Consider the following 24,180-nt stretch of genomic DNA (forward strand, 5'->3'; position numbering starts at 1 on the left):
CCCGGCCGCCCAGCCTCCCCCAGCCCCGCCGAGGTCCCGGGCCGGGCTCGCCCTCCGCGCGCGAGCGCCGCCTGCCTCTCCGACCGCCCGGCAATGCAATTCTGCAAACTTCCCTACTCACGAGTTCGAGCCCCGGGCCGCCGTGGGCGTTCCTGCGCTCGGTCCACAGCGGACGCCCCGACGTCTCCCAGGAGCCCGCAAAACGCCCCTGGGCAGGAAGCCCAGAGAGGACGCCCGCCTGGGGGCGCCCTCGCGCCCGCGCCCGCGCCCGCGCCCGCTGCCCCGGCCCGCGATCCTCTCGGCAGCCCCCGGGCGGAGAGGCAGGCCGAGCGGCGGGGGAGCGAGAGCGCACTTACCTTCCTTCCCGCGCCGCACAGCGGCCAGTAAGCCAGGGAGAAAGAGCCCCAGAGCGGCTGAATGCAACACCGTGCAAATGAGGGGGTTCAGGGCCTTCAGCAGCCCCGAGGAAGGGGCGCGCCAGAGAGGCCGGGCCGCCGCCGCCGTGCCCATTGGCCCTGAGAGCCGTCCATCACTGACGGGCCCCACCCTCTCTCGCGGCGCCCCGCCCCGTCTCGTGCGGCGCCAGCCGGAAAGGAGCAGCGCACTTCCGCCGATGGAAGGCTAGTCCTCGTTCTCGCGTCCTGGGCCCTCGGAGCACCCCGCCCTGAGTTCCCCCCGCAGCTGCAGTCGCAGTCCCCCGAGACGCGGAGGCCTTCTTCGCCCGGTGGATGGGTGGGGCCCGGGGAGAAGGTGCGCTCTTGCTCCTGGGAATGGCGGGTTGCCTTGGTTGACGGCGGGGAGCCTGTGCCACGGTGCGGCCCTGCAGGCAGAGAAGATGAGCGCTTAGGAGCCATTGGAGGTCCTGGGCCGCGGGGTGGTCTGTTCTTTAAAATTAAAAGCCTTTCCTGCCCGTCTGCCCCCGCCCTGTGTACATCTGCGCTGTTAGCTGAGGGGTTCGCTAAGCACACCCTGGAGGGAAGTTTCTGAACTTTAGGGCCTGAGGACCCTCTCCTGGGACCTGGCAAACACACCTCCCCGACGCTTCCTGAACCTGACTTGTAATTCATTCGGCGCCGGCCTGTGTGAGGGCCCTACTGTGTGCCCACAGTACACTTACGTGAGACTGGAGGCAAAAGTGCTATTTTCTTCTTAAAGAATGTGTAGTTTTAAATGCTAGTCAATCTCAACACCAAACTGTAAATGAGAAAACTTTATTTTAAAACAAAACGAAAAGATTAAATTAAACCTAATTTTTGAGGAAGATAAGGCAATCTGCCCCATAAGGCTTTACAGTCTTGGAAACCCTATACTGTATAGGGTCTCTGCAGGTCGAAATGAGGCGCCTTGGTGGTGTAGTGTTACATATTGGGCAGCAAACTCAAGGACAGCAGTTCAAAACTACCAGTCACTCCTAGGTAAAAAGACCAGCTTTCTACCTCGTGAAGAATTACAGTCTAGGCAAGTGGACATCCCCTTACAGAAGGGTCAGAAGGAGCAGACTATCCAGTCAGGGTGCAGTATAGTACCGATGAAACACACAACTTTTCCTCTAGTTCTTTAATGTTTCCTCCCCCCACTATCATGACCACAATTCTACCTTACAAATCTGGCTAGACCAGCTGATGTACACGGGTACAGATAAGAGCTGGAAACAGGGAATCCAGGACAGATAAATGCCCTCAGGACCAATAATGAGAATAGAGATACCAGAAGGGGAAGAGGGGAGAAAAGGGGAATCGATCCCATGGAGACAACAGATAAGTGGGTGAAGGGAGACATCGGTCAGTGTAAGACATAACAAAGTATAAATTGTCAAGGGTTCATGAGGGAGGGAGGGGAAAAAATGAGCTGATACGAAGGACTCAAGTAGAAAGAAGATGTTTTGAAAATGATGGCAACATATGTACAAATGTCCTTGATACAATGGATTGTATACAATGGTACGGATTGTGGTAAGAGTCCCCAGTAAAATGATTTTTTTTTATGTAAAAAAGTGAATCACAGTCTTGGAAATTCACAGGGGCAAGTTCTACCTTTAGAACTGGCTTAAGCTGGCACTGCCTCCATGGCAGTGAGTTTGTAATTGGAATTAACGTGAAGGCAGGTTCAATATCTTATTGTCATACTTTTAAATTAAACAGTTTTCATTGGCCACTGTCTTTGACTAAATGTTTGCTTAGCCATAGCAAAGCAAATTTGAACGAGCACCTGTTAGCTGGCTGTGTTAATTGGTCAAAAAACAAACCAAACTCACCACCATTGAGTTGATGACACATAAAGTTAGTTTGAAACACACATGTTGGTGTAATACGGCCTTTCATGTTAAGGATTTAGGAGCAAATTTCATTAAGAAACCTAGCACCTTCAGTGCTTAAATTTTTCAGATGGCCAAGATTTCACTTAAGCAAAGCATTGTCTAAAGGAGCCTTAGAGTTGTTTCGTTTTTTCTTTTTAACCAGAAAACTGTAAGTAGCTTACTAAGACATTTTTCTAACCTGAGGATACATTGTAAGCATTCTGCTATTACGGCTGTAAATTTTGTAGCACAAGGAAACCTATCTAAACATTTGTATCCACTGGAGACCTTTCTCTGCTTTTTCAGCCCTCCCTTTTGGGATCTCAGGAGCTCTGAGTGTATAAAATTTCTGAGCTGCCAACCACAAGGTCTGGGGTTCGAACTTACTAGCGGCTTGGTAGAGGAACAGTGAGGCTGGCTGTTCCCATAAAGATGTAAATTCTCAGAAACCCAAAGGGGGAACCCCAAAGGTTCTGCCCTGTCCTATAGGATCACTATGCTTTGGAATCAACTGGGTGGCAAATTTTGTTTTTTGTTCTCAATCAAAAGCCAAGTGATCAATGATCTTATTGTAATTTCTTTGTTTTTTATCCTTTATCTGTTCCACATCAGGACCAATTCTCTGAAATTTGACATTTTCACCTATACAAACTAGTGATCTTCCCTTTGGGTGTCTCTCTAATGCCTAATAAATCCTGGTGTTGATCCCTTAGAGCATATTGTAGGATCCCTGTTGACATAGTGCTTATGAATTGGGCTGTCATCCTCAAGGTTGGTAGTTCAAAAGCACCAGACATTCCTTTGGAGAAAGATGCGGCTTTCTACTCCTATAAACTGTTTCCATCTCAGAAACTCACAGGGGCAGTTTTACCCTGTAGGGTTACTATGAGCCATCATCAACTCAATGGCAGTGACTTGAGTTGCGGACATATTATTGGCCTTTTCTGAAGGGAGGGACTATGCTTTTCATAGGTAGACCTCAGAAAGATGGCAGTTCAGTTAAAGACCTCTGCAACAAAGTATCACAAGCGGGTCACATGCTGTTTCCCAGTACATATAAAACATGTGTACTTAAGTTTACAGTATAAGTGCAATAGCATTGTGAAAAAGTTTGAAATATTTTGAGAATTGACCCAAACGTGACACACAGACCTACATTTTTGAGCACATGCTATAGGAAAAATAGCATGCTATAAACTTGCTCAAGGAGCCCTGGTGACATAATAGGCTATGCATCGAACCCACCAGCCCCTCTAGGAGAGAGATGAGGCTGCCTGCCCCTGAATTCTACTCTGCCTCTAGTGTTATGCTGAGTCTGAATCTGCTTGATGGCAGTGAATTTTTGTTTTTGTTTCTAGACTAGCTCTAGGAGATGGGTTAGCCTCTCTAGAGAAGCGAAACAGTGATGCTTATATATACATATGTATATAGAAAGATACCTGTCAAGAAGAGACAGTTCTAGAAGTATGTATGTCCAGTTCAGCTCAAATCCGAGGGTCAGAGTAGACTGGAGGTTTCTCCTGACTCATGTGGCTGTGGGAGTGGAGTAAGCAGGATGACCATAGGCTGGTAGATGCTAAGTAGGATGAATCCAAGATCAGAAGTTCACTGATGGCTCCTGGGATTGGCAGGCAATGTGGCAGGAGGACAACAAACCAGATACAGGATCTAGAGCTAACAGAATTGAAACTTTCCCATAGTATCTGCTTAAAAAAGAGCTGGCCACAGAGCCCCAAAGAGTCTTCCAAATGTATCACCAGCCTGTGACCCGATCAAGGGGGCTCCACACCACCACAGCTGCTGGCTTCTCAGAATATCATAGGGTTGATTGCATTGTGTTAGATCCCGTCCTGGAGAATTACTGGCAAATACTGTGAACCTCGGCCCAGCCAAGTTGACACGAAACCTAACCATATCAGAATTACGAAGAACCTTCAATTTGGGAAGCATAGTAAAGCAATAAAAGGAGGTATGTTAATTCTTTACCCACTGCCATTGAGTCTATGTCTATAGGACTGGATGAAACCGTCCCTGAGAGTTTCTGAGGCTGTAACTATGTACGGGACTAGAAAGCCCCATTTTTCTCCTGCTGGCAATTCATTAGTCACACTGAAAAGCAGAGAGAAAGAAAACCTGTATTCCTAAGCAGACCCTGCTAATCATGGTAACCGAGTCCCAATAAGGACCATCTTCCCAGTGACAATATTGCTCACTGATGTAGCTCGGACTCCACGGACTTCATCCAGCAAGCCATTTCTGGTCACCTCAGTCGGATATTTTCCTCCTCTGTGTGTCTTGCGTTCATCTGCAAGCAGACATTCCGTGAAAACGGACGGGGCCATCTGCTGGTGGCTTGAATAAAAGCAAAGGTCAGCTGTTTGGTCAGGTGTTGTCCTGTTACACAGCATGTTTGTTGGTGTTTCATCCTTTTCATATTACAGACTTGGGGGCAGGGATTGTGTAGTCTTTTTTTTTTTTTTAATGCTGAGGTGCCTTATATAAACTGAGTGCTTAATACCTATGTGAATTTGATTCCTTAAGATTTTTTCCCTATGTGCTATAGGGGTTTTTCCTTAAGAAATTGTCTCACTCTGGGGAAATCCATGGCATGTCCTCAAAATACTGGGGCTCAAAATACCATCTCCAAGCTCGCTGCTATTGAGTCCCCACTCTCAGTGATCCTATAGGCCGGAGTCCACTGTAACTCTGTATGGGAATAGGAAGATTTGTCTTTCTTACACAGTGCAGCTGGTGGTTTCAAACTGCAGACTTTGTGGTTTACAGCCCAACTTATAACCACTCTGCCACCAGGCCTCCTAGAAATACCATATGATACAGCAATTCCTCTACATGGTGTACATCTTAGAAATAAGAGCTGCCACATCAATAGATAAATGCAGCCATGTGCAACACAACATTCACAATAGATATATATTCACAAAAGAGAGAAACAACCTAAAATGCTCATCAGTGGAAGAATGAGTAAATTGATAACACAATTCAATGATCATGAATCTGTGAAACACCTTATAGTCACATGGATGAACCGGGAGGGTAAGTGAGTGAATTAGTCAATCATAAAAGAACAAAGATTGTATGAAACCACTATGATAAAAAGGAAAGAAAAGGTTTTCAAACCAAATGAGTCTGGTGGTTACCAGGAGTGGGAGAGGAACGCAGGGTAAGTCACTGGCTAGAGGGGAGCTGCATGTGAAGTTGGCTGAAAAAGGATGCAATATACATAAGAGTTGGCAAAACAGATAGTCAGTCTTGGCCAGCCTGTCGAGCACTTTTACTCTTGGAGTTGGAATCCATTAGATAGCACTGGGTTTTTTTTTAGGGGGCGGGGGCTTCCTATAACAAATCGATGATTGTCTGGTACACCGCAATGTTCAGTGACACAATGATGTCTACGTTTTTTAGGTCTAGGTATGTCTTCTTGCCTCCATGTCCCATGTGGCCACTGCCTACTGGATATTTCCTTGTTAAAAATGAAACTTCCTCCAATTCCCAAGCTGGCTTTTCCCAGTTGCTTCCTTTACCTGATCACGCTAATCAAAAAGCTTGGAGCCAGTCTTGATTCCTCCCTGTGGCGTCATTCATTCATTCAGCTAACCAGCACGCTCTGTGGCATCTGCCTCCATATTGTGCAGCTTTCTCAGCTTCCTACACTTCTGTTGCTCCCACCCTGATCCAAGTACCACTTTGCTTGTGGATCATTTCAGTAACCAAATGGATCTCTTTACACTCCTCTCCCTCCCCACGTCTGCTCAACTGGCCCTCCATGCAGTGACCAGTGATCGTGCCAGGATATAAACCCTTCAGTGGCTTCACCATGAAAATCCGATTCCTGAACAGAGTTTGCAAGGCCTGCTGCACTGACCTCTCTAGGCTCATCTCTACTTTCTATTAATACTCCTTTTCTTTCAAATTCTTGCCCCAAGATGAACTGCTTGGCAGCCTTTACATCTCAGCTGACACGATCCTGCCAGCTTCACTCTTCACACTGAGGGGTTCTGGTGTGACCAGTAGAACACTGTAGAAGTGACCGTGTGGCAGCTGAGTGCGAAAGACATTCCAGTGTGAGCTGTAGCCTCACTCAGAGTTTGCTTATGTCGAGGGAAGCCAGTCATGTTATGAGGTCACTCAATCAACCTGTGGAGAAGCCCACTTGGGGGAGGGGAGAGGGCCTCTCACCATCCACCTCGGCAGCCAGGTGGATGAGCCACCTTGGAATAGACCCACCTGCTCCAAGCCAGCCTTCAGAAGACTTGGCATGACCGAGCCTGAGCCCAGACTGCCCGCCTCGGCCATTTGCTAGCACTTGATGGAAAAAAACTTTGAGGATAATAAATGCTTGATGTTTTAAGCTACCAAATTTGAGGCAATTTCGTCCTAAGATAATTAATACAGTAATAGCCTACAGTCTGTTGCACCATACATGAACTATTTCAGCTCCCATGGGCTTCACTATATAAACGGAGGGGTAGACAAAGATTAACTTGAGGCTTCAGTATTAAACAGGTAGGGCTGCTGAAACCTCAAAAAACTGGTGTCAACAAGATAACCTGGAAGGGGGCTTCAAGAAGTTCACAGGAAAATGAATATTCTCTTTCAAAGTAGATGTTGCCAATAGATTGGGTCAATTCTTGGAATCAATGTGCATTGTCTACAAGCTGGTAAGACAATGTGTTGATGCCGGGAATGAAAGAATTAGCCTATGTGGGCCTTCTAAATACTGTACTCAAATTCAGAGGAGTACAATGCTGATTTTGAATCTTCATGTTAATATTTATACAGTATGTTAAGCATGCTTTATCACAATACTATTTTTTAAATGACTCAGTGCTGCTGTGGATTCTCGATACTATACAATACACCTGAAAATAAACTTAATTTTGATGTAGGTAACACTGGTAAAACTTCAGAGTCACCTAAAATTTATAACTCATTCACAGAATACTAGAAATAGAAAATGTGCTATCAAACCTGATATATCAACGCATAGAGGCAAATCCCGTGACTGTGAGGTTGATTCCAACTCATAGCAACCCTTAGTGGAAGTAGAAGTGCCACGGCTGTATTTCTGTATGGAAGCTGGCTGCCTTCTTACCCCACAAGAAGTGATGGGTGGGTTTCAATCCCAGACCTTGTGATTAGTAGCAGAATGGCTTAACCACTGTGTCACCAGGGCTCCTTACATAAAAGCAATGCAAAATAGAGTATTCTACACTGCAGAATTCCATAACGTGACTCAAACACTTCATTATAAACAGGTTTCATTCATACACAGTTCATTAAGAAAACACCATAATAATAAACCATAGTTACACCTAATTAAGAGAATGTCTCCTACTAAGTTGTCATTTAAGATTTAAGGCCTCCCTGTTGCCTCCCAAGATGCAACTCAAACCTGAGGAAGCTCCCTCAACACCTGCCTGCATAGCTGGTGCACCCAGAACAGAACAATTCCGTGGGACTGGGAGATGGTGAGCAGTTTCCTCCCCCGAACTCAAGAACGAGTTCTTCCCAACTTTTTGTCCACCATCAAAACTTGTTCATAGTGAGTCAGTAATAATAGAGTTGATTTCAATGTGATGCTTTCACTGGGGCAAATGCTTCCATTTCATCAACATCATTAGAAACGAGTGGTTGCTGAGAATCTGCTTTCCTGTGTTATACTTTCACCATCGCCCCTTTCAGATTTCTTAGTTCTCCAAATGCTTTTACAATGTAATACGGCCGTCACTTTTAAGCACGACGCATTCGAATCTGATAATGACGAGCTAGATAAATTGCTTTTGACACACTATCATTTTCAGTCACTGTCCCTGACATTTTTTAATTAAAAGATTATTTTATTGGGGCTCTTATAACTTATAACAATCCATACATCAATTATCAAGCATAGTTTTACATATGTTGACATCATTCTTTTCTAGACATTTATTTTCTATTGAACCCTTTGTATCAGCTCCTATTTTATCCTCTCCACCCCCACCCCTACCCTTGTGGGGTATTTTCCTTGAAAATTTTCAGTCAAGATATTTTCTTTCTTTGTTTTAAATCACTTTATTGGGGGCTCATACAATTTTTATCACAATCCACACACACATCCATTGTGTCAAGCACATATGTACATTTGTTGCCATCATCATTCTCAAAACATTTGCCTTCTACTTGAGCCCTTAATATCAGTTGCTCATTTCCCCCCTCCCTCTCTCTCCCCCTCCCTCATGAACCCCGCATAATTCATAAATTATTATAGTTTTGTCATAAGTTACACTGTCCGACGTCTCCCTCCACCCTCTTCCCTGCTGTCCATCCCCCAGGGAGGAAGCTATACTTAAGATTCTTGTCATTGGTTCCCCCCTTCTACCCCACATTCCCTTCACCCTCCAGGCCTCGCCCCTCTCACCACTGGTCCTGAAGGAGTCATCTGTCCTGGATTCCCTGTGCTTCCAGTTGCTATTTGTACAATGTACATCTTCTGGTCTAGCCAGATTTGCAAGGCAGAATTGGGATCATGATATTGGGGGGGAGGAAGCATTTAAGAACTAGAGGAAAGTTATATGTTTAATCGTTGCTACCCTGCACCCTGATTGGCTCGTCTCCTCCCCACAACCCCTCAGCAAGGGGGTGTTCAGTTGCCTACCGATGGACCCTGAGTCTCCACTCTGCACTCACCCACCTTTAAAATAGCACGTTTTAAGACGTAAGTACAAACAACGTGTTACAGTTCATTGCAAGCAAAGCGGAATGGGATCATCAGAAAACAATCAGACATGCTTGTTCAATTCTTGAGTTGAAATGCTACACTTCAAACAGCTGCATGGACGATGACAACCTTTACACTCACCTGACAAATTTTGTTCACGCGACTCTTGTTCAGCACTCAGCGCCATCTCGCCAGCTCCGAGTTCTGACCACGAGGTTTCTCCGTGCTGAGTGTGACCCAGCTCAGCAGGCAGAGCTTGTGATGATGAGAGGCCGAGCATTGTGAGGAACAGCCAACTCTGACTGATCATGGGGCTGCGGAATGTCCCTCGCCAAAACGGTGAACTGCCCTTACCACACACGTGCCCAAGGAGCAGTCAGTCTGCGTGGGCGCCAGATAAAAACCAACCATCAGTGTGGTTCCCTGGTTGAGTACAACTGAAAATGATCGTTGAGCCAAAAACAGTGACGTGAAAGTTAAATGTTCTGTTCAGTTTCTGATTTCACTGTGGCAAATATACATGTATGTTTTTCCAAAATCATTTTATTGGGAATACAGATAGATCAAGCAGGATTGAAACACTTGCTACCACAATCAGTTTCAAATCAAACTTTTCCTTCTTGAACTCCTTGACATCAGTTCCCTTTTTACCGACCCCATTCACCACCCCACCCCCTGACCTCCCCCCAAACCCCTTATTCTACTTGCTGGCCCTAAAGGTTCATCAAGCCTGGGTTTCATAGACTGAAAGTCAGAAAAACAAAAATTCAAGAGGGCTACCCCAGTGACAAACACATCTGAGAGATAAACCCCAATATAAGCAAACAAAAAAACCCCCCCAAAAAACGAGGTAGGTAGGTTTGGGTTCCATTCTGGCTTGAAGCCCTACTATTTTTCAAAAAGGAAGCCTTATGGCCTACTTTTTATTTCTTTTTAAGTTGTTCCCTTTGGGCTGGTAAGGGTCCGGTCTGCAGTCTGAATCTACCAGACCGGCTCAAGGAAGAAAGGTGAGGCTCTCTACTCCTGTAAAGAAAGAGTCTCAGAAACCCACAGGGGCAGCTCTACCCTGTCCTGTGGGGTCCCAGGGGGTCAGGATGGCCTTGGTGCCAGTGAGTTTTTGTTTTCAAAAAATAACAGGTCAAAAATAAATAACAGGAATGTGGATCTTACTGGACAGATTTGTACCAAAAGAAAGCTCTCAGGGGCGTTTAGAAACTCAATTATGAAGTTGTTTGTTATTTTGAAGCATTATTATTATTATTACCCCAATTATTGTTTGAGTAAATGTGCTAAAAGATGTCATGCAAATGCCAGTACCATGCAGGCAAGATTTGACATTTTCTTGAATTCCAAAAACGAACTCTCCCTGGGTATTTAGAATTTGATCCCGACACTTCTGCTCCCAGGTGTTACCGTTTCAAACTTTTTTTTTTTACCTTGTTCTTTGAATCTCACTTCCATACACAGCCTTTTTTGTTGTATGGGTTTAACTTAGAGCTGGAAATTTGAGTTATGGAGCTCTCAAAATTCCATTTAATGGTTTAATGTGCTCATTTGGAGAAACCTCACTGGCTAGGGAACAGTGTAGGATGAGATTTTTAGGGACTCCAATTGCCAGGCATGGTTCTGAGGTGCCACTGGGTGGGGTCAAACCCACCAGCCACTCCACGGCGAAAGAGGTGGCTGTCTGCTTCCGTTAAGATATGCGATCTTGGAAGGCCCCAGATGAGGTTATGGCAGTGGATGTGGTTTGGGTCTTGGGTCAGCACATCTGCCATTTTCCTATCTGATTGTTAAGTCCATTCCAAGGAGCTAGGCTGGTGACTCCCTGGACCTGCAGGGCAGCACCCTGTGTGAAGAGGCAGGTACTGGCCTGACCTGCCAGTAGGTTTCATAATTAGGATTGCTTGGCACCAGAGTCCTGCAGATAAAATGTTCTGTGAGACGTCAACCTTGGGAACTTAACTCCCCTTCTTTGCTGTCTTTCACAATTTTACCATATAGTTAATGACTAGTTATACTGAGTATATATAATCCCCACTAAGACTCAGGATTAAAGTTTTACTAATCCCGTCAGCTCATAAAGCTTATTTAGTGGATGGGAGGTTCACTACTGGTTTCCTTACATCCCAAAAGTAAATCTGTAATGGCAGGTTATAGAAGTAAAACCAAACTCAACTGCCATAGAGTCAACTCTGACACAAAGTGACCTTCTAGGACAGGGTAGCACTGCCCTTGTCGGTTTCCGATACTGTAACTCTGCTGGTATAGAAAACCTCCTCTTTCTCCCCAGGAGCAGCTGGTGGGTTTGAACTGCTAACCTTGTGGTTAGCAGCCCAACACATAACCCACACCACCACCATGGCTCCTTAAACCTCACTGCCATAGAGTCAGTTCCAACTCATAAGGAGCCCTGGTGTGTAGTGGTTACATATTTGGCAAAGATAAGGCTTCTACTTCAGTAAAGGGTTATAGTCTTGGAAACCCACAGGGCAGTTCTTCTCGTCTTATAGGATCACTTCGGTAGTTACATAAATTTTTTGTCAACTTGCGAAGGGGTGGAGTTTAGCCTGTCAATCAGGTCGCAGCTTGATGACCTCATTTGGAGGTGCTATGGAGATAAATAGCTCACTGGAGGTGGGACACTCTCTGCGAGGCATTCATGTTGACAAGCCACATGGAGCTATGCTAATTGAGCCAGAGTCCTGGAGCTAGAGTAGCCACATGGAGACCCAAGCCAGCACAGGATCCACAAGACTTCCCATCTACCAGCCTGTGATCTTCCTGCATTCGGTGTCATTGCATGTGTTACGTGAGTCTGAAGAGGAATGTATAGACCAGTAACAGACATATGGGCTAATATTGGTTGGACTAAAGGACTTGATCTGGACTGGGCTGGGATGTTTTCTTAATATACAATTACTGTTTGATGGAAAGTTCTCTCATATACATGAGTGTCTGTGAATTTGTTTCTCTAGTCTACCTGGACTAACAGTCACTATGAGTTAAAGTAGTAAAGGAACTAAAACCCATGATTTACAGAACTTAACATCATGGTAGGAAGGCAATGTTTATTTAACACTTTCTCCTGGCCTGTTCTTTTTCAATGTAATTTAATCATGTACAGTACACTAGGTACTGATAAAACAGGTCTTCTTTTAAGGCATAGCATAGTGTTTTGAACTTTTTCCCTCAAAACAAACGAGTATGTTTCTTATGTTCCTTTCCAAGGATGTAAATAGTTACCTTGATTTCATAATAAAGGTAGTTTTAAGCTTTCCCCTCTCCAGTGAATGCTCAAACTGGAACAAACACACAGAACTCAAACCTACAGCTATCAAGTTGATTCCGACTCATAGCAACCCTGTATTGGGTTTCCGAGATACAAATCGTGAGCAGCCAGCCCTATCTCATTGACCGCAATCAGTATTGGCTGGGGGTTTGAACTACTGACAATGAGGTTAACAACACAACTCATTACCACTATAGAGTGATACCAGGTGTGGCAGTTACATAATCTCCTGTCAACTTGAGTGAAGAAGTGGAATCTAGACTGTCAATCAGGTCATAGCCAATGAGGCCTGTGTGGGCACGGCCTTCTGAGGATTCTGGAAGCTCCTGTCTTCCTCTTTGGAGGCAGGGCACACTGTCCCTGTGAGACATTCCTGTTGACAAGACACATTGAGCCACGCTGATCCCAGCCAGAGCACTGGAGCTGGAGGAGCCATGAGGAAACCCACACCAATACAGAGATGCTTCCACTGCCACTGGATCCACAAGATTTTCCACCTACCAGCCTGTTATCTTCCTGCATCTGGCATCAATGCATGTGTTCCGTGAGTCTGAAGAGGAGTTTATAGACTGGTATTGGACATATGGGCTAATATCAGACTTATGGACTTGATCTGGACTGGGCTGTTTTAATATACAATTACTCTTTGATATAAAGCTCTTTCTTATACACAAGTGTCTAATGAATTTGTTTCTCCAGTCAACCCAGACAAACACACCAGGGCTCCTTCAAACTATAATACAACCATATAGTTCCTATACATGTATACTAACCTTTACAGCAACTCTAGAGGGTTTACTGAAGAAATTGAGGTTCAGAAACAAAAGGTTGACTGCCTTGCTCAAGGCCATGTGGCTTACTAAGGTTTAGAACCAAGCACTGTACAGGACTGAGTCAGAAACATGGATATTTTATGTTGTGAGGAGCCAGAGCCAGTCCCAACTTGTAGTGACACTATGTAGTGTGTCCTGAGCCATACTCACGATTGTTATGTTGGAGCCCACTGCTGGAGCCACTGTGTCAACTCGTCTCACTGAGGGTCTCCCCTTTTTTCACTGACCCTGTACTTCACCCAACCATGATGTCTTTTTCTAATGGCTGGTCTCTCCGAATAACATGTTCAAAGTATATTAAGTCTCATCACCTCTTAGGGGCCCTGGTGGCACAGTGGTCACGCATTGGGCTGCTAACCACAAGGTCGGTAGTTCAAAATTACCAGCGGCTCCAAGGGAGAAAGATGGGGCATTCTGTTCCCATAGAGCAGGCATCCTCAAACTACGGCCCGTGGAGGACATTTATCCAGCCCGCCGGGTGTTTTTGCCATTTTGTTTTTTTACTTCAAAATAAGATATGTGCAGTGTACACAGAAATTTGTTCATAGTTTTATTTTTTTAACTATAGTCCGGTCCCCCAACGGGTCTGAGGGACAGTGAACTGGCCCTGTTTAAAAAGTTTGAGGACCCCTGGAGTAGAGTTAGTTTTAGGGGCAGTTCTACCCTGTCCTCTAGGGTCGCTGTAAGTTGGCACTGACTCAATGGCAGCGAGTTTTAAGCTATCACCTTGCCTTTAAGGAGCATTTGGGTGTACTTCCAGACAGATGTCTGTTCTTTCAGCAGCACGTTGCATATTCCTCACCAGCACTGTAATTCAAGTTATCAATTCTTTCGCAGTCTTCTTTATTCATTGTCCAGTTTTCATATGAATGAAAATTCGTATTTCAAGTGAATGAAAATTCCATGGCTTGGGTCAGGCACACCTTACTCCTCCAAATGACATCCTTGTTCTTTAACACTGCAGATTCACCCAATGCAATATGTGCTTTGATTTCTTGACAGCCATACCCATTAGCATTGATTGTGGATCCAGGTAAACGAAATCTTTGACAATTTCGATCTTTAATCCATTATCATGATGTTGTCTATTGCTGTGAGGATTTTCATTTTCTTTACACTGAATTGCAGTCTTCAGATTTGATGAGTAAGTGCTTCAAGTCCTCACTTTCAGCAAGCAGAGTTGTGCCATCCACATACTGCAGCTTGTTACTAAGTATGTTAGTTCGGGTTGACTAGAGAAATAAATTCATGGCCATTCATATATGTGTATATGTGTAAGAGACATAAATCAAAGAGTAATTGTATATTAAGAAAACATTCCAGCCCAGTCCAGATCAAGACTGTAAGTCCGATAGTAACCCATATGTCCCATACTATAGATTCTTCAGACATGCATAACACATGCAGTGATGCCAAATGCAGGAAGATCACAGGCCAGTGGGTGAAGTCTTGTGGAGCCAGTGGCAGTGGAAGCATCTCCAGAGTTCTGGCTGCCATCAGCGTGGCTCCTTGTGGCTTGTCAGCAGAAAGACCATGACAGAGAAAGAGTCTGGCCAACTCCAGGGGGAAAAGAGGAAGGTCCCAGAATCCTCACAGAAGGCCACGCTCACACAGAGGCATTATTGGCTATGACCTGATTGACAGGCTAGACACCACCCCTTCACTCATAATCCCCTCAAATGGATCAAGGATGTCACTACTACAATAAGCCTTCTTCTAATCCTGTTGCTGCATTCTTTTACACGTAGTCCAGGTTCTCAAGATTATCTGCTCAGCATACCGATTGAACAGTATGGCGAAAGGATACAACCCTGTCGCACACCTTTCCTGACGTTAAACCTTGTTCTGTTTGAGTGACAGCCTCTTGCTCTAAGTTCTGCATGCGCACAGTGAAATGTTTGGGAATTCCCACTCTTTGCAAAATTATCCAGTTTCCTAAGTACACAGTCAAATGCTTTTGCAGTGAAATACAAGCAAACATCTTTTTGGTATTGTTTTCAGCGAGGGTCCATCTGTTATTCCTCATGCCATGTCTTCTTCTGAATCCAGCTTGGATTTCTGGCAGCTCGTGCACATACAATGGCTTTTGAATTATCTTCAACCAAGTGTTACTTGCATGTCATATTGATATTGTTAGAGAATTCCCACTGTTTGCTCTATCTCATTTAATCCAGTCTGTTTTATATCACTATTTTACATTTAAGAAAATGGAGGTTATAGGAGTGTTCCAAGAGGTTATAAAAAGGGAGAGCCAAACTCTGTCCCAATCAGTGGAGGTCATGAGGCATACACCCCTGCGCCTGTACACTAGGGACCTACTTCTGCATCATTCAAGATGGGACAGTAATTTGTATTTTTTCTGTTGCAATTACAAAGTGATTTTTAAAATATGGCTACAGAACACAGGCGCCTCTGTACCAGTCTATGAAGATGGAGCACAGGGTTAATCCAGCTGGGCACTGAGACAAGGAGCCGGATTTAGGGAGTTTTTAGGCTACAGTGATATTCTGCATGGACTCCAGTAGCACCATCAGAGGAAATGCTGCTTAGCAATGGTGCTCCTTCTCCAGGCACTTCACGAGCAAAGACTAAGGCAAAACCACTGGGTCCCATAGCTGTTTAATTATTTCAGCCGGCTTTTTTAGAATGTTAGTTGTGGAAGATAAAAAATACAGCTTAGTATTTGAACAACGTTCTGTTGTACTCTTTTCTCAGGCACTCGAAATAGAACTAACACCTTTTGTGGTTGGAACTATGGAATTTAAAAATAAAGCTACAGATATAAATGAAAAGAGCAAGAAATGTGAATTGATGTGCTTATTTTGGTAAAATGTTGCCACATTATTTCTGAAATATGGATACTAAAATTATTAAAACGGTCGGTAGAAAAACACCCCAAACCTGGAGCTGTGTACTGAAGTGACAATAAGCTGTCACGTAAGTGTCAAGGCTAATAAAAGACCTGAAACATGAGAAACATGTTCTGTTTTGTTGAAAGTCTCGCTAGGTCAGTTTTTGCATTGTGCCTACATTCAAGATAACACACTTCACCTTGAGAACCATGTTGGATTACGCCTGATATTAGTAACATGAATAATTTTAAGTATCTTTTAAAGAAATTTCTTTAAACCCAGGACAAAGCTGAGAAATCAGAAAGATGAAAAAGTTGGGTCTGAGCTTATGGCCAAAGATTATTTTCTGATGTGTGTAAATAAAACTCCATCTAGTGTGTAAAGTCTTTTAAAAACAGTCTTGGTACCTTCCAAGTATTATTGTAGAAGCACCTGCTTTATTAAAAATACCATGGTGAAAAAAAAATACTATGGTGTAAATCAGGCACACCTTGGCCCTCAATGTAGTATTTTTGCTTCACAACACTTTAAGTAGGCCTTATGCAGATTTACCTAATGCAATGCATCATTTGATCTTTTGACTGCTGCTTCCATGAGCAGTGACTGTGGATCCAACCAAGCAAGATGAAATCCTTTGGCAATTCCAATCTTTTCTGTTTATCATGTTACCTACTAGTCCAGTTGTTAAGATTTTGGTCTTGTTTACATCGAGTTGTAAACCATACAGAAGGCTGTGGTCTATGACCATCATTAACAAAGGCTTCAGGTCCTCATTTTTAGCAGGCAAGGACTGGGCAGCGTTTCATTCTGTGTCGCTGTGAGTGAGAACCAAGTTGATGGCGCCCAACCACCGCTGCCTGCTTCCTGTCTGGTGTTGCAGACTGGCTTAAGTATGAAATAGTGCGGAATATACAGAATAAGTAAAATAGTGTAAATTTGGTTGATTGAGGCAGTACACCAGGCAACTTCGACAAGCTCTGCTACATTTTTCATATATATATGTATGACTACATACATACATATGCATACAACACTTAACTATATATTTTGTTATGTAAAACAAATATACAAATTACAAAATAAAATTACATTTAAGGGCATTTTTCAAAGCTAAAGATTTGCTATATTCTACTTTTGAGAGGAAAATATTTAAACATTGATTGTCCACTATTAGAGGGGTGGGGGAATCAAGATTACTGTTAGAATCTCACAAATAATTTATGATTCAAATGATTAACCTAAATAAAAACCAAACCAAACACATTGCTATCCAACTGATTCTGACTCACAGCAACCCTATATAAAGTTTCCAAGGCTACAAATCTTTATGGTAACAGATAGACTCATCTTTCACCTGCAAAGCAGCTGGTGGGTTTGAGCCTTGTGATAAGCAGTTCAATGCTTCAACAGTGCTACAATGCTAAAACTAAATAATACATTTATTAGACTACTACCAGAGAAATGAAGTCCATTCTCTCCCAACACAGTACACCAACTACATGTTGATAAACATGTACAACTCTTAATTGGTTCAGTCATTTGACTTCTCTAAGATAAATAACAATACACTAAGCACATCTTGTCACACGACACAAGTCCAAACCAGAAACTTCTCTACTTTTCTGTAAGGCCAGACTTTTCTCATCTTACATTTTCACATCAGTTTAGAAGAAATCTACGTAGCACCTAAATATTAGGTGCTGTTGGGTCAGTTGACTTGCAGTGACCCTATATACAACAGAACCGAACCCTGCCCAGTCACGTGTGAGCTGACCAGTCATTGCTGTTGGGGCTCCGTGTCTTGACCCATCTTGCTGCAGTCTTTCTCGTTTTTTACCACTCTTACAGTTTCCCAGGCATGGTAACCAAAGTATGTGAGGGAAGTCCTCCATTCTTGCCTCTAGAAGATTCTGGCTGTCCTTCTGCAGAGATAGGCTTGTTCTTTAGGTAGTCTGGGAAGGAGAAGGGTGGCTTTTTCTTTGCTCTGTTAAATTGAGTCAACAGCTATACCCTGAAGCTTTTTCTCCTTACCAAGTTGGCTTTAGACTCACACATGCTATTCATTGTAGAGATACACCCAAGAACGTGTTCTTTACCTCCAGTCTGTTGCGGGATCGGTTTCGAGTTACCTTGTGACATACGTGGGTGCTCTGACCACACCATCAGTTAACAGCACGGAACGGGTGTGACAACAAGGGGTGCCACCAGCACATTAAGATTGTCAGGGAAAAAAGAGATGACATGCTTTATAGCAGCAGTATTTACTAGCTATTTGTTAGTTTAAACAAAGTGTGTTTGGCTTTAAGAATCATGAAAGATCCAACGGCAAATTAGGTTAAAATTATCAGGACCAGAGAAGATCAAATCATCTCTATGAGAATTACAGACGAAGAAACACTATAATTATAAAAATCTTACTTACAAAAGCTTTATTTACAAAGACTTTTTATTTAAAGCTTAAATTTGACCAGTGTTGTAGTCCACAGAGCAGCACATTTTCCTGTAAAGGGGCATATAGCAGATAATTTGGGCCACACAGTCTCCGTCTGGCACAACTCAGTACTGCTTTGTTGTATGAAAACATTGTATACAATCTATAAGGGGTATGTAGCTGTGTTCCAATACAACTTTGCCAAAACAGGTGGCAGGATTAACTGGATATAAGAGTTGGCCAATCTTTGTGTATTGTCTATTCTCACTGCATTGAGTCGATTCTGACTGACAGTGACCCTATAGGACATAGCCGAACAGCCTCCGATACTGTCATAAACTCTTTACTGGAGTAGAAAGCCTCACCTTTCTCCCTCGAAGCAGCTTTTGGTTTCAAACTGCTGACCTAGCAATTAGTAGCCCAATGTGTAACCCACTATGCCAGCAGGACTCCTACTATTAGTACTCCCCAATAAAAACAGGGGAATCACGTATGTAATGGAACTTTTCTCCAGAGGTTACATAATCAAAAGTAAAAATAGATGAAATTTATTTTAATATATTTTATTTAACCCAACATATCCAAAATGTTTTAACAAGTAATCGCTAAAAGCACTGTTTGATATTTTACTCTTTCGTGTTTTGTAGTAGGCTGTAGAAACATAACGATGTATTTTACGGTGAACCAGCCATGTTTCAGGTGTTCAGCAGACACAAGTGACAGTAGCTAGCATGCTCAATGGTGATGTCCTAGACTTCCCCGGGTGGGCTTTCTGAAACGCACCTGACGGTTCATGGCACAGTACTGAGGTCCGGTTCTTGAAAGATGGGGCCAAGGTGGAGCTGCTCCAGAGGAGCACAGGGCAAGAAACCGCAGCTGCGGGGAAGGAAAATGTTCATTTCACCTTGGTCACTTTAAACTGGGTTGGCCCAACATTCTAGGGCACACAACAAATCCAATGTCAAAGTATTTGATGTGAACCACAAAATGGTCACGGTGAATCTTTGGCTTTCAACAGAGAATGCTAACTGACATCAGCAAAACAACATATAGTTTTCAGCGTTTTGATTATATTGGAATTGAAAGCATATAATACAAGATTGGGTAGGTAAAATGAAGAACTTGTGCAGCAAAGATAAAGGCTTCAAAATTTGACTGAGTTGTAAAAGTGATGTAAAAAATATACGCTTCCTCGTACCTGCAAAGATCCTATGTAACAAGATCAATGCTAGTCAGCAATAGTTTAATGAGCTGCCAGAGGATAATCACCCACCTTCGTTTAACCCCCGGGAAGCAGTCAGTGGCTTCAACACAATGCTCTTAATGATTAAACCAACATTTCTGTTCTGTAATAAAACTTAGAGACAAATATTTTTAACAAAAAAATTTATTACCAAAATACAATATTAAAGTCAATACATGACAAACTCCTGTAAAGCAAAATAAATTATTCTAACATTGTACAGTTTCCCAAAGGTAGTTAGAGAAGCGCTAGAGACCTCGCTTCACTGCTTGTTCTGAACAGATAGCCCGTTCTACCATGAGCACAATCTAGGTTTGAGGCTTTAAGGCATGCAGCTTGATGTTCAGGACAATTGTACAGAATGCAAATCATCCTATTGCAATGAGATGCAATGTCAGAACTAACATGTCAGTGTTCCAGAACTTTTTATGCTTTGGCTATAGAAGCGATGCCATAGTGTTACACAATGCTTATTTCTTAAAAAAATACATGTATTCATGTCCATGGGTATCAAACTCAAACTCCTATTAAATATATTTTATGCAACATTACTTAGAGCACCTTGCTGTACAGTAAAAAATGAAAGGATTAAATAAGTATATATGAAAACTAAAATATAAGAGGTCTTAGTCGAGAGCCTGCTTGTCTTTGTTAAGCCAAGTACATTGTGGAAGGTACAATGGACACATGGATGGACACCGTTTGCTTGGTGGGAAAAAGACAAATACTTAAGGAGCCCACCGGCAGCTACCTTGAATAGGACAAAAGATTTCAAACAAAGGCTTCAGTTAGTGTCACTACACTGTACTTGCTGGTTTGGCCACAGAACTGACACGTTTACAGGTAAATGGAATACAGATACAGCTGGGACACTAAGGACCACCAAACATATTCTGAATTTTCAGAGAAAGGTAAAAAATGACAGTCCCTAAAAGTACTACTGATAATGATCAGAAGAATGATCCTCCTCCCCCTTGTTTATCTAGTAAGTTTCTTTCAAAAACCATTTTTATATCAGATATTAAAACTAGTAGGTGTCCAGAGCAGAAAAAACACACAAAACTATGAATATGAGTTTGTACGACAAAAGGTCTAGTACCAATACATAAAAATTTATTTCTATAATATGGGAGGGAGGGGGCCTACTGATTACGTATATCTCACCACAATTACAGTTGCATATTTAGTCTTCATTATTAATTTTAGAAATACTCAATTGTTCTTGGTCTAGACTATTAAGGCTTGCCAAGAGACAGTAAGGGGACAGCGTAGAAGAACCTTGCTCTGTGGCTCCTCCCACAGGCAGGAGAGAGTTACTGAGGGCATTTTAGGCTTGACACAGATGAAAATTTAAAGGCCTTGAACTTCGGGTTAAGCCTTTTCTCCATGAGCAAGGGACAATTTAAATCCATGATTTCAAAAGGAAATTTTAATAAGTCAATGGAAGTGCTTTAAGGAAATAACGAAATGGAATTAAAAAATTCACACTGTTGAAAATTTGGGGGGTGTTTTTCTGGCAGTTAATAGTTATCAGATGATTATAAGATTAAAGCTAAGGGGAAATTTATAAAACAAAATTCATCAAAGGTTGCCCATTTTCAGAAGAACAGTTTTTCACATAGCAATACTGAGTCACAATTAGTAGCAATGAAAAGTTTTACCTATAGAACAAGTGGCAACAATATGAACCTTTTATTTTATTTGAATTTGAAATGAAATAGATTTCAATTCTGAAAACAGGATAAAATTAATATAAACCCACACCCAATGGACTTGAGGCTAAATCATTTAGTATATAAATATTTATTTTATCTTTTTAAAAAACATAAAAAAGAATAATTCTTGTAAATAAATGCTACCTAAATTAATAAGCTTTAAATTATGATCCATTTCATTTAAATATCATCAGAATGAGATTAAAAAACAAACCAAGATGCCTAGGTGGGCCCACTAATACTATCTTAAAAATATTAATTTATTCAATTAATACCTGGACTTTGGGAACAGAATTCTTTTTCCTAAAATCAGGTCTGCAAAGCATCTTATTCAAAAATTACTTTCGATATTCTAAATGTACCAGAGTTGTGGCCTCAACTACAGGAGATGTCAGAATCAAGTTCAGAGATAGCACCGTGAGCTGGCGCACTGCTGGTACACCAGCCTTCAGACTTGTAAGCAGAACTTTCATTAACAAGATCATGCAGGCATAAACGATCAGAACTACAATATAAAACCCTGTTCTCCTCACTCAGAAATAAATGGTAACACAATGTGTAAGGAATGAGGGAAAGAGTGTCTCTACTTAATGGCAGGTTTTCATGGAAAAGCACTTTTTGTTGGTTTCAAGGTATCCTTATGGTCCTCTACCAAAACAGAGTTTTCTAAGTAGGAGTCTCGAGACTTGCCAAGTGCTGTGTCTGATTGTTACATATAACTAGGCTACCAAACTCCAGGCAGAACAATCTCAGTAGCAGTATTCATTTTAAGGATAAGGAATTTCAGCCATCACTCCCAAATTATTTTTTTGGTAGAGTTCCAGTTATTTTCAAGGTGTGACAGGGTATACATTTATTTTTTTGCTTCTTCAGTTAATAAGCTCAGACCAGTTTAGAAGAGAGGATTACGTTTAAATAGTCAAACATACATTTTGAATAGAACCTTTGAGAAGTGTGGTGCCTTCAGTGAAGCAGCATTTTTGAAGAAACCGGAGATTTAAGTTTGGTGGGGACTCACCTACCTAAATTTAAGTACAAACTAGCTTTGAACTCAGAGGGCTCTTTGTCCTTCTCTTTTTAAGGAATAGAGGGTCGTATGTTAGGGACTAAATATATGGTTAAAGCCTATCAATAGACGGCAACATTTAGGTAGACAATTTGGAAACCCTCTAAAAATCTGTGTATTCTTATCTGTAATACCACGAAAAAAACCAAACGCCAAGGTTAACCAAAACCAAACCAAACCACGAGGTCTGTCCTTGAGTTGCCTATCAAAATTGAGAAAGAAGAAAACCCACCTCTGTTTAAGATCGTGGTACTCTGATGAAAGTACGTTTTGAATAGTCCCTGCAAGGCCTGTTCTCCAATCTTTTACTTGCATGGCTACATATGCTACTTTTTAACAGTAAATACACTCATCATGAAGCAGAACTGACAGAGGGTTAATGCAGGATTACATTTTTGCTTCATCTTCCACCAACCCACTTCCTTTCACTCAAAAGATATACCACTTACCCATCAGGAATTCCTTTTCATGCATTACACATTTCTTTCCAAGGGCAGCTCTGTCAATCTCCTCAAAAACAAAAAAAAACAACAAAAAAAACCCACACCGTTTCTTCTTTGACCAGCCAATTACTTGCCATCAGCAGAGACAAACTGCTGTGTAGAGGAATCTTCTAGCTTTTCCCTCTTCATGAAATGATTCCACCTAATTCGTGTTCAGAGTTGCGCTGTGGTCCTTGTTTAGGATGATGTTTACAATTTCACCCTCGTGCTCTTTCATGTGATCCAAGAGGTTTTCTTTGCTGGTTGACTCAAAACCACAAATACAGCAACAGAAGAGTAAGACGCAGTACTCCATACCGGGAGGGGCCAGGCTGGAGCTTTTTTCTAAACGACATGAGGTATTACTTGTTGGGCTCAGTTTCTCACTCTCGATGGGGCCTACAGCTTCACTGGGAGCCTGGGAAGTCAGCTCCGAGGATGACACAAGCTTTTCTGAGCTCCCAGTGCTAGGATCGGTTCTCTCTTCACTGCTGTTTAATAGAGTCTTTCCAGGGGATTTCCCCAGAACTCTTAAAAACAAAACAGAACACACCAAACCTTGAGTTGGCTGTTAACGTAGGACTAATATATATAATCCCAGCTTTAATTTATACACCACAATAAAGGGAAGGGAGAGGAACAGATACCTGCCACTTTGTAAAATTGCATCATTGATAGCCTTGTTTACTTGTTCGTAGTTATAATTCTGGTCACTTGCATGTTTCCACATGTGAGACTTCAGAGAAGGAGGATGGCTGCATACATACCCACACAAAGAGCATCTGAAAGACAAGCGCATGGAGAATCAGTGGTCCTTTAATGTCACGTAAGAAAATGCTGACTCTCTAGTAATTACTACATTCCTTCTCCTGAAGACTTACTACACACAGGAGATTTCACGGAATGGTCGATGTCACTGATGGCAAGCTGTGGTCCTCTAACAGTTTGCATAAAAAGTTGTAAGACTTGGAGCTAAGATGGTGGGTGACTACCCATCTCTATGCCTTCCCTCTTCAACAAAGACCTGAGGAGCCAAGTGAAACAGATGAGGATGTTAATCCTGGAACCCTAAGCTTCAAACAAAAGGTTAAGGAAGTAGATCAAACACCAACTGGAAGAAACTGAACCAAAGCAGCAAACAAGGTGCTACACGGAGCAGAGGCGGCTTTCTATTCCAGCTCGTCCTGGTGCAGGTCACAGAATGCCCCGAAGACAGAGAAAGGGTGCCAACAAACGCAGTGAGGCAAGGTGA

The 24,180-nt window shown here is 42.6% G+C and overlaps 2 protein-coding genes across 5 annotated transcripts in view; both read right to left on the reverse strand.

Annotated features, from left to right (window-relative positions):
• DPY19L3 (dpy-19 like C-mannosyltransferase 3) overlaps positions 1 to 445 on the reverse strand; it is a 103,990-nt gene extending 103,545 nt beyond the window's left edge. Inside the window, exon 1 of the mRNA XM_004704713.3 lies at positions 357 to 445. The gene's annotated coding sequence lies outside the window, so the exon portion shown is untranslated. The remainder of the gene's footprint in view (positions 1 to 356) is intronic.
• Positions 446 to 18,951: 18,506 nt separating this feature from the next.
• Positions 18,952 to 24,180, reverse strand: part of ZNF507 (zinc finger protein 507) — a 61,754-nt gene continuing 56,525 nt past the window's right edge. For 2 of the 4 annotated variants that reach the window (XM_045293749.1, XM_004704711.3), the window contains exons 5-6: positions 23,576 to 23,710; positions 19,792 to 23,458 (exon numbers count right to left, since the gene is read on the reverse strand). In XM_045293749.1, the coding sequence (XP_045149684.1) occupies positions 23,092 to 23,458; positions 23,576 to 23,710 (502 nt within the window). In that variant the 3' untranslated portion in view covers positions 19,792 to 23,091. The other 2 variants (XR_006680404.1, XM_045293750.1) reach the window with 2 other exon arrangements.

Source organism: Echinops telfairi, unplaced genomic scaffold (genome assembly GCF_000313985.2).
Source record: "Echinops telfairi isolate 266 unplaced genomic scaffold, ASM31398v2 ScPeMD7_2291;HRSCAF=2852, whole genome shotgun sequence".
In the NCBI taxonomy this organism is placed as follows: domain Eukaryota; kingdom Metazoa; phylum Chordata; class Mammalia; order Afrosoricida; family Tenrecidae; genus Echinops; species Echinops telfairi.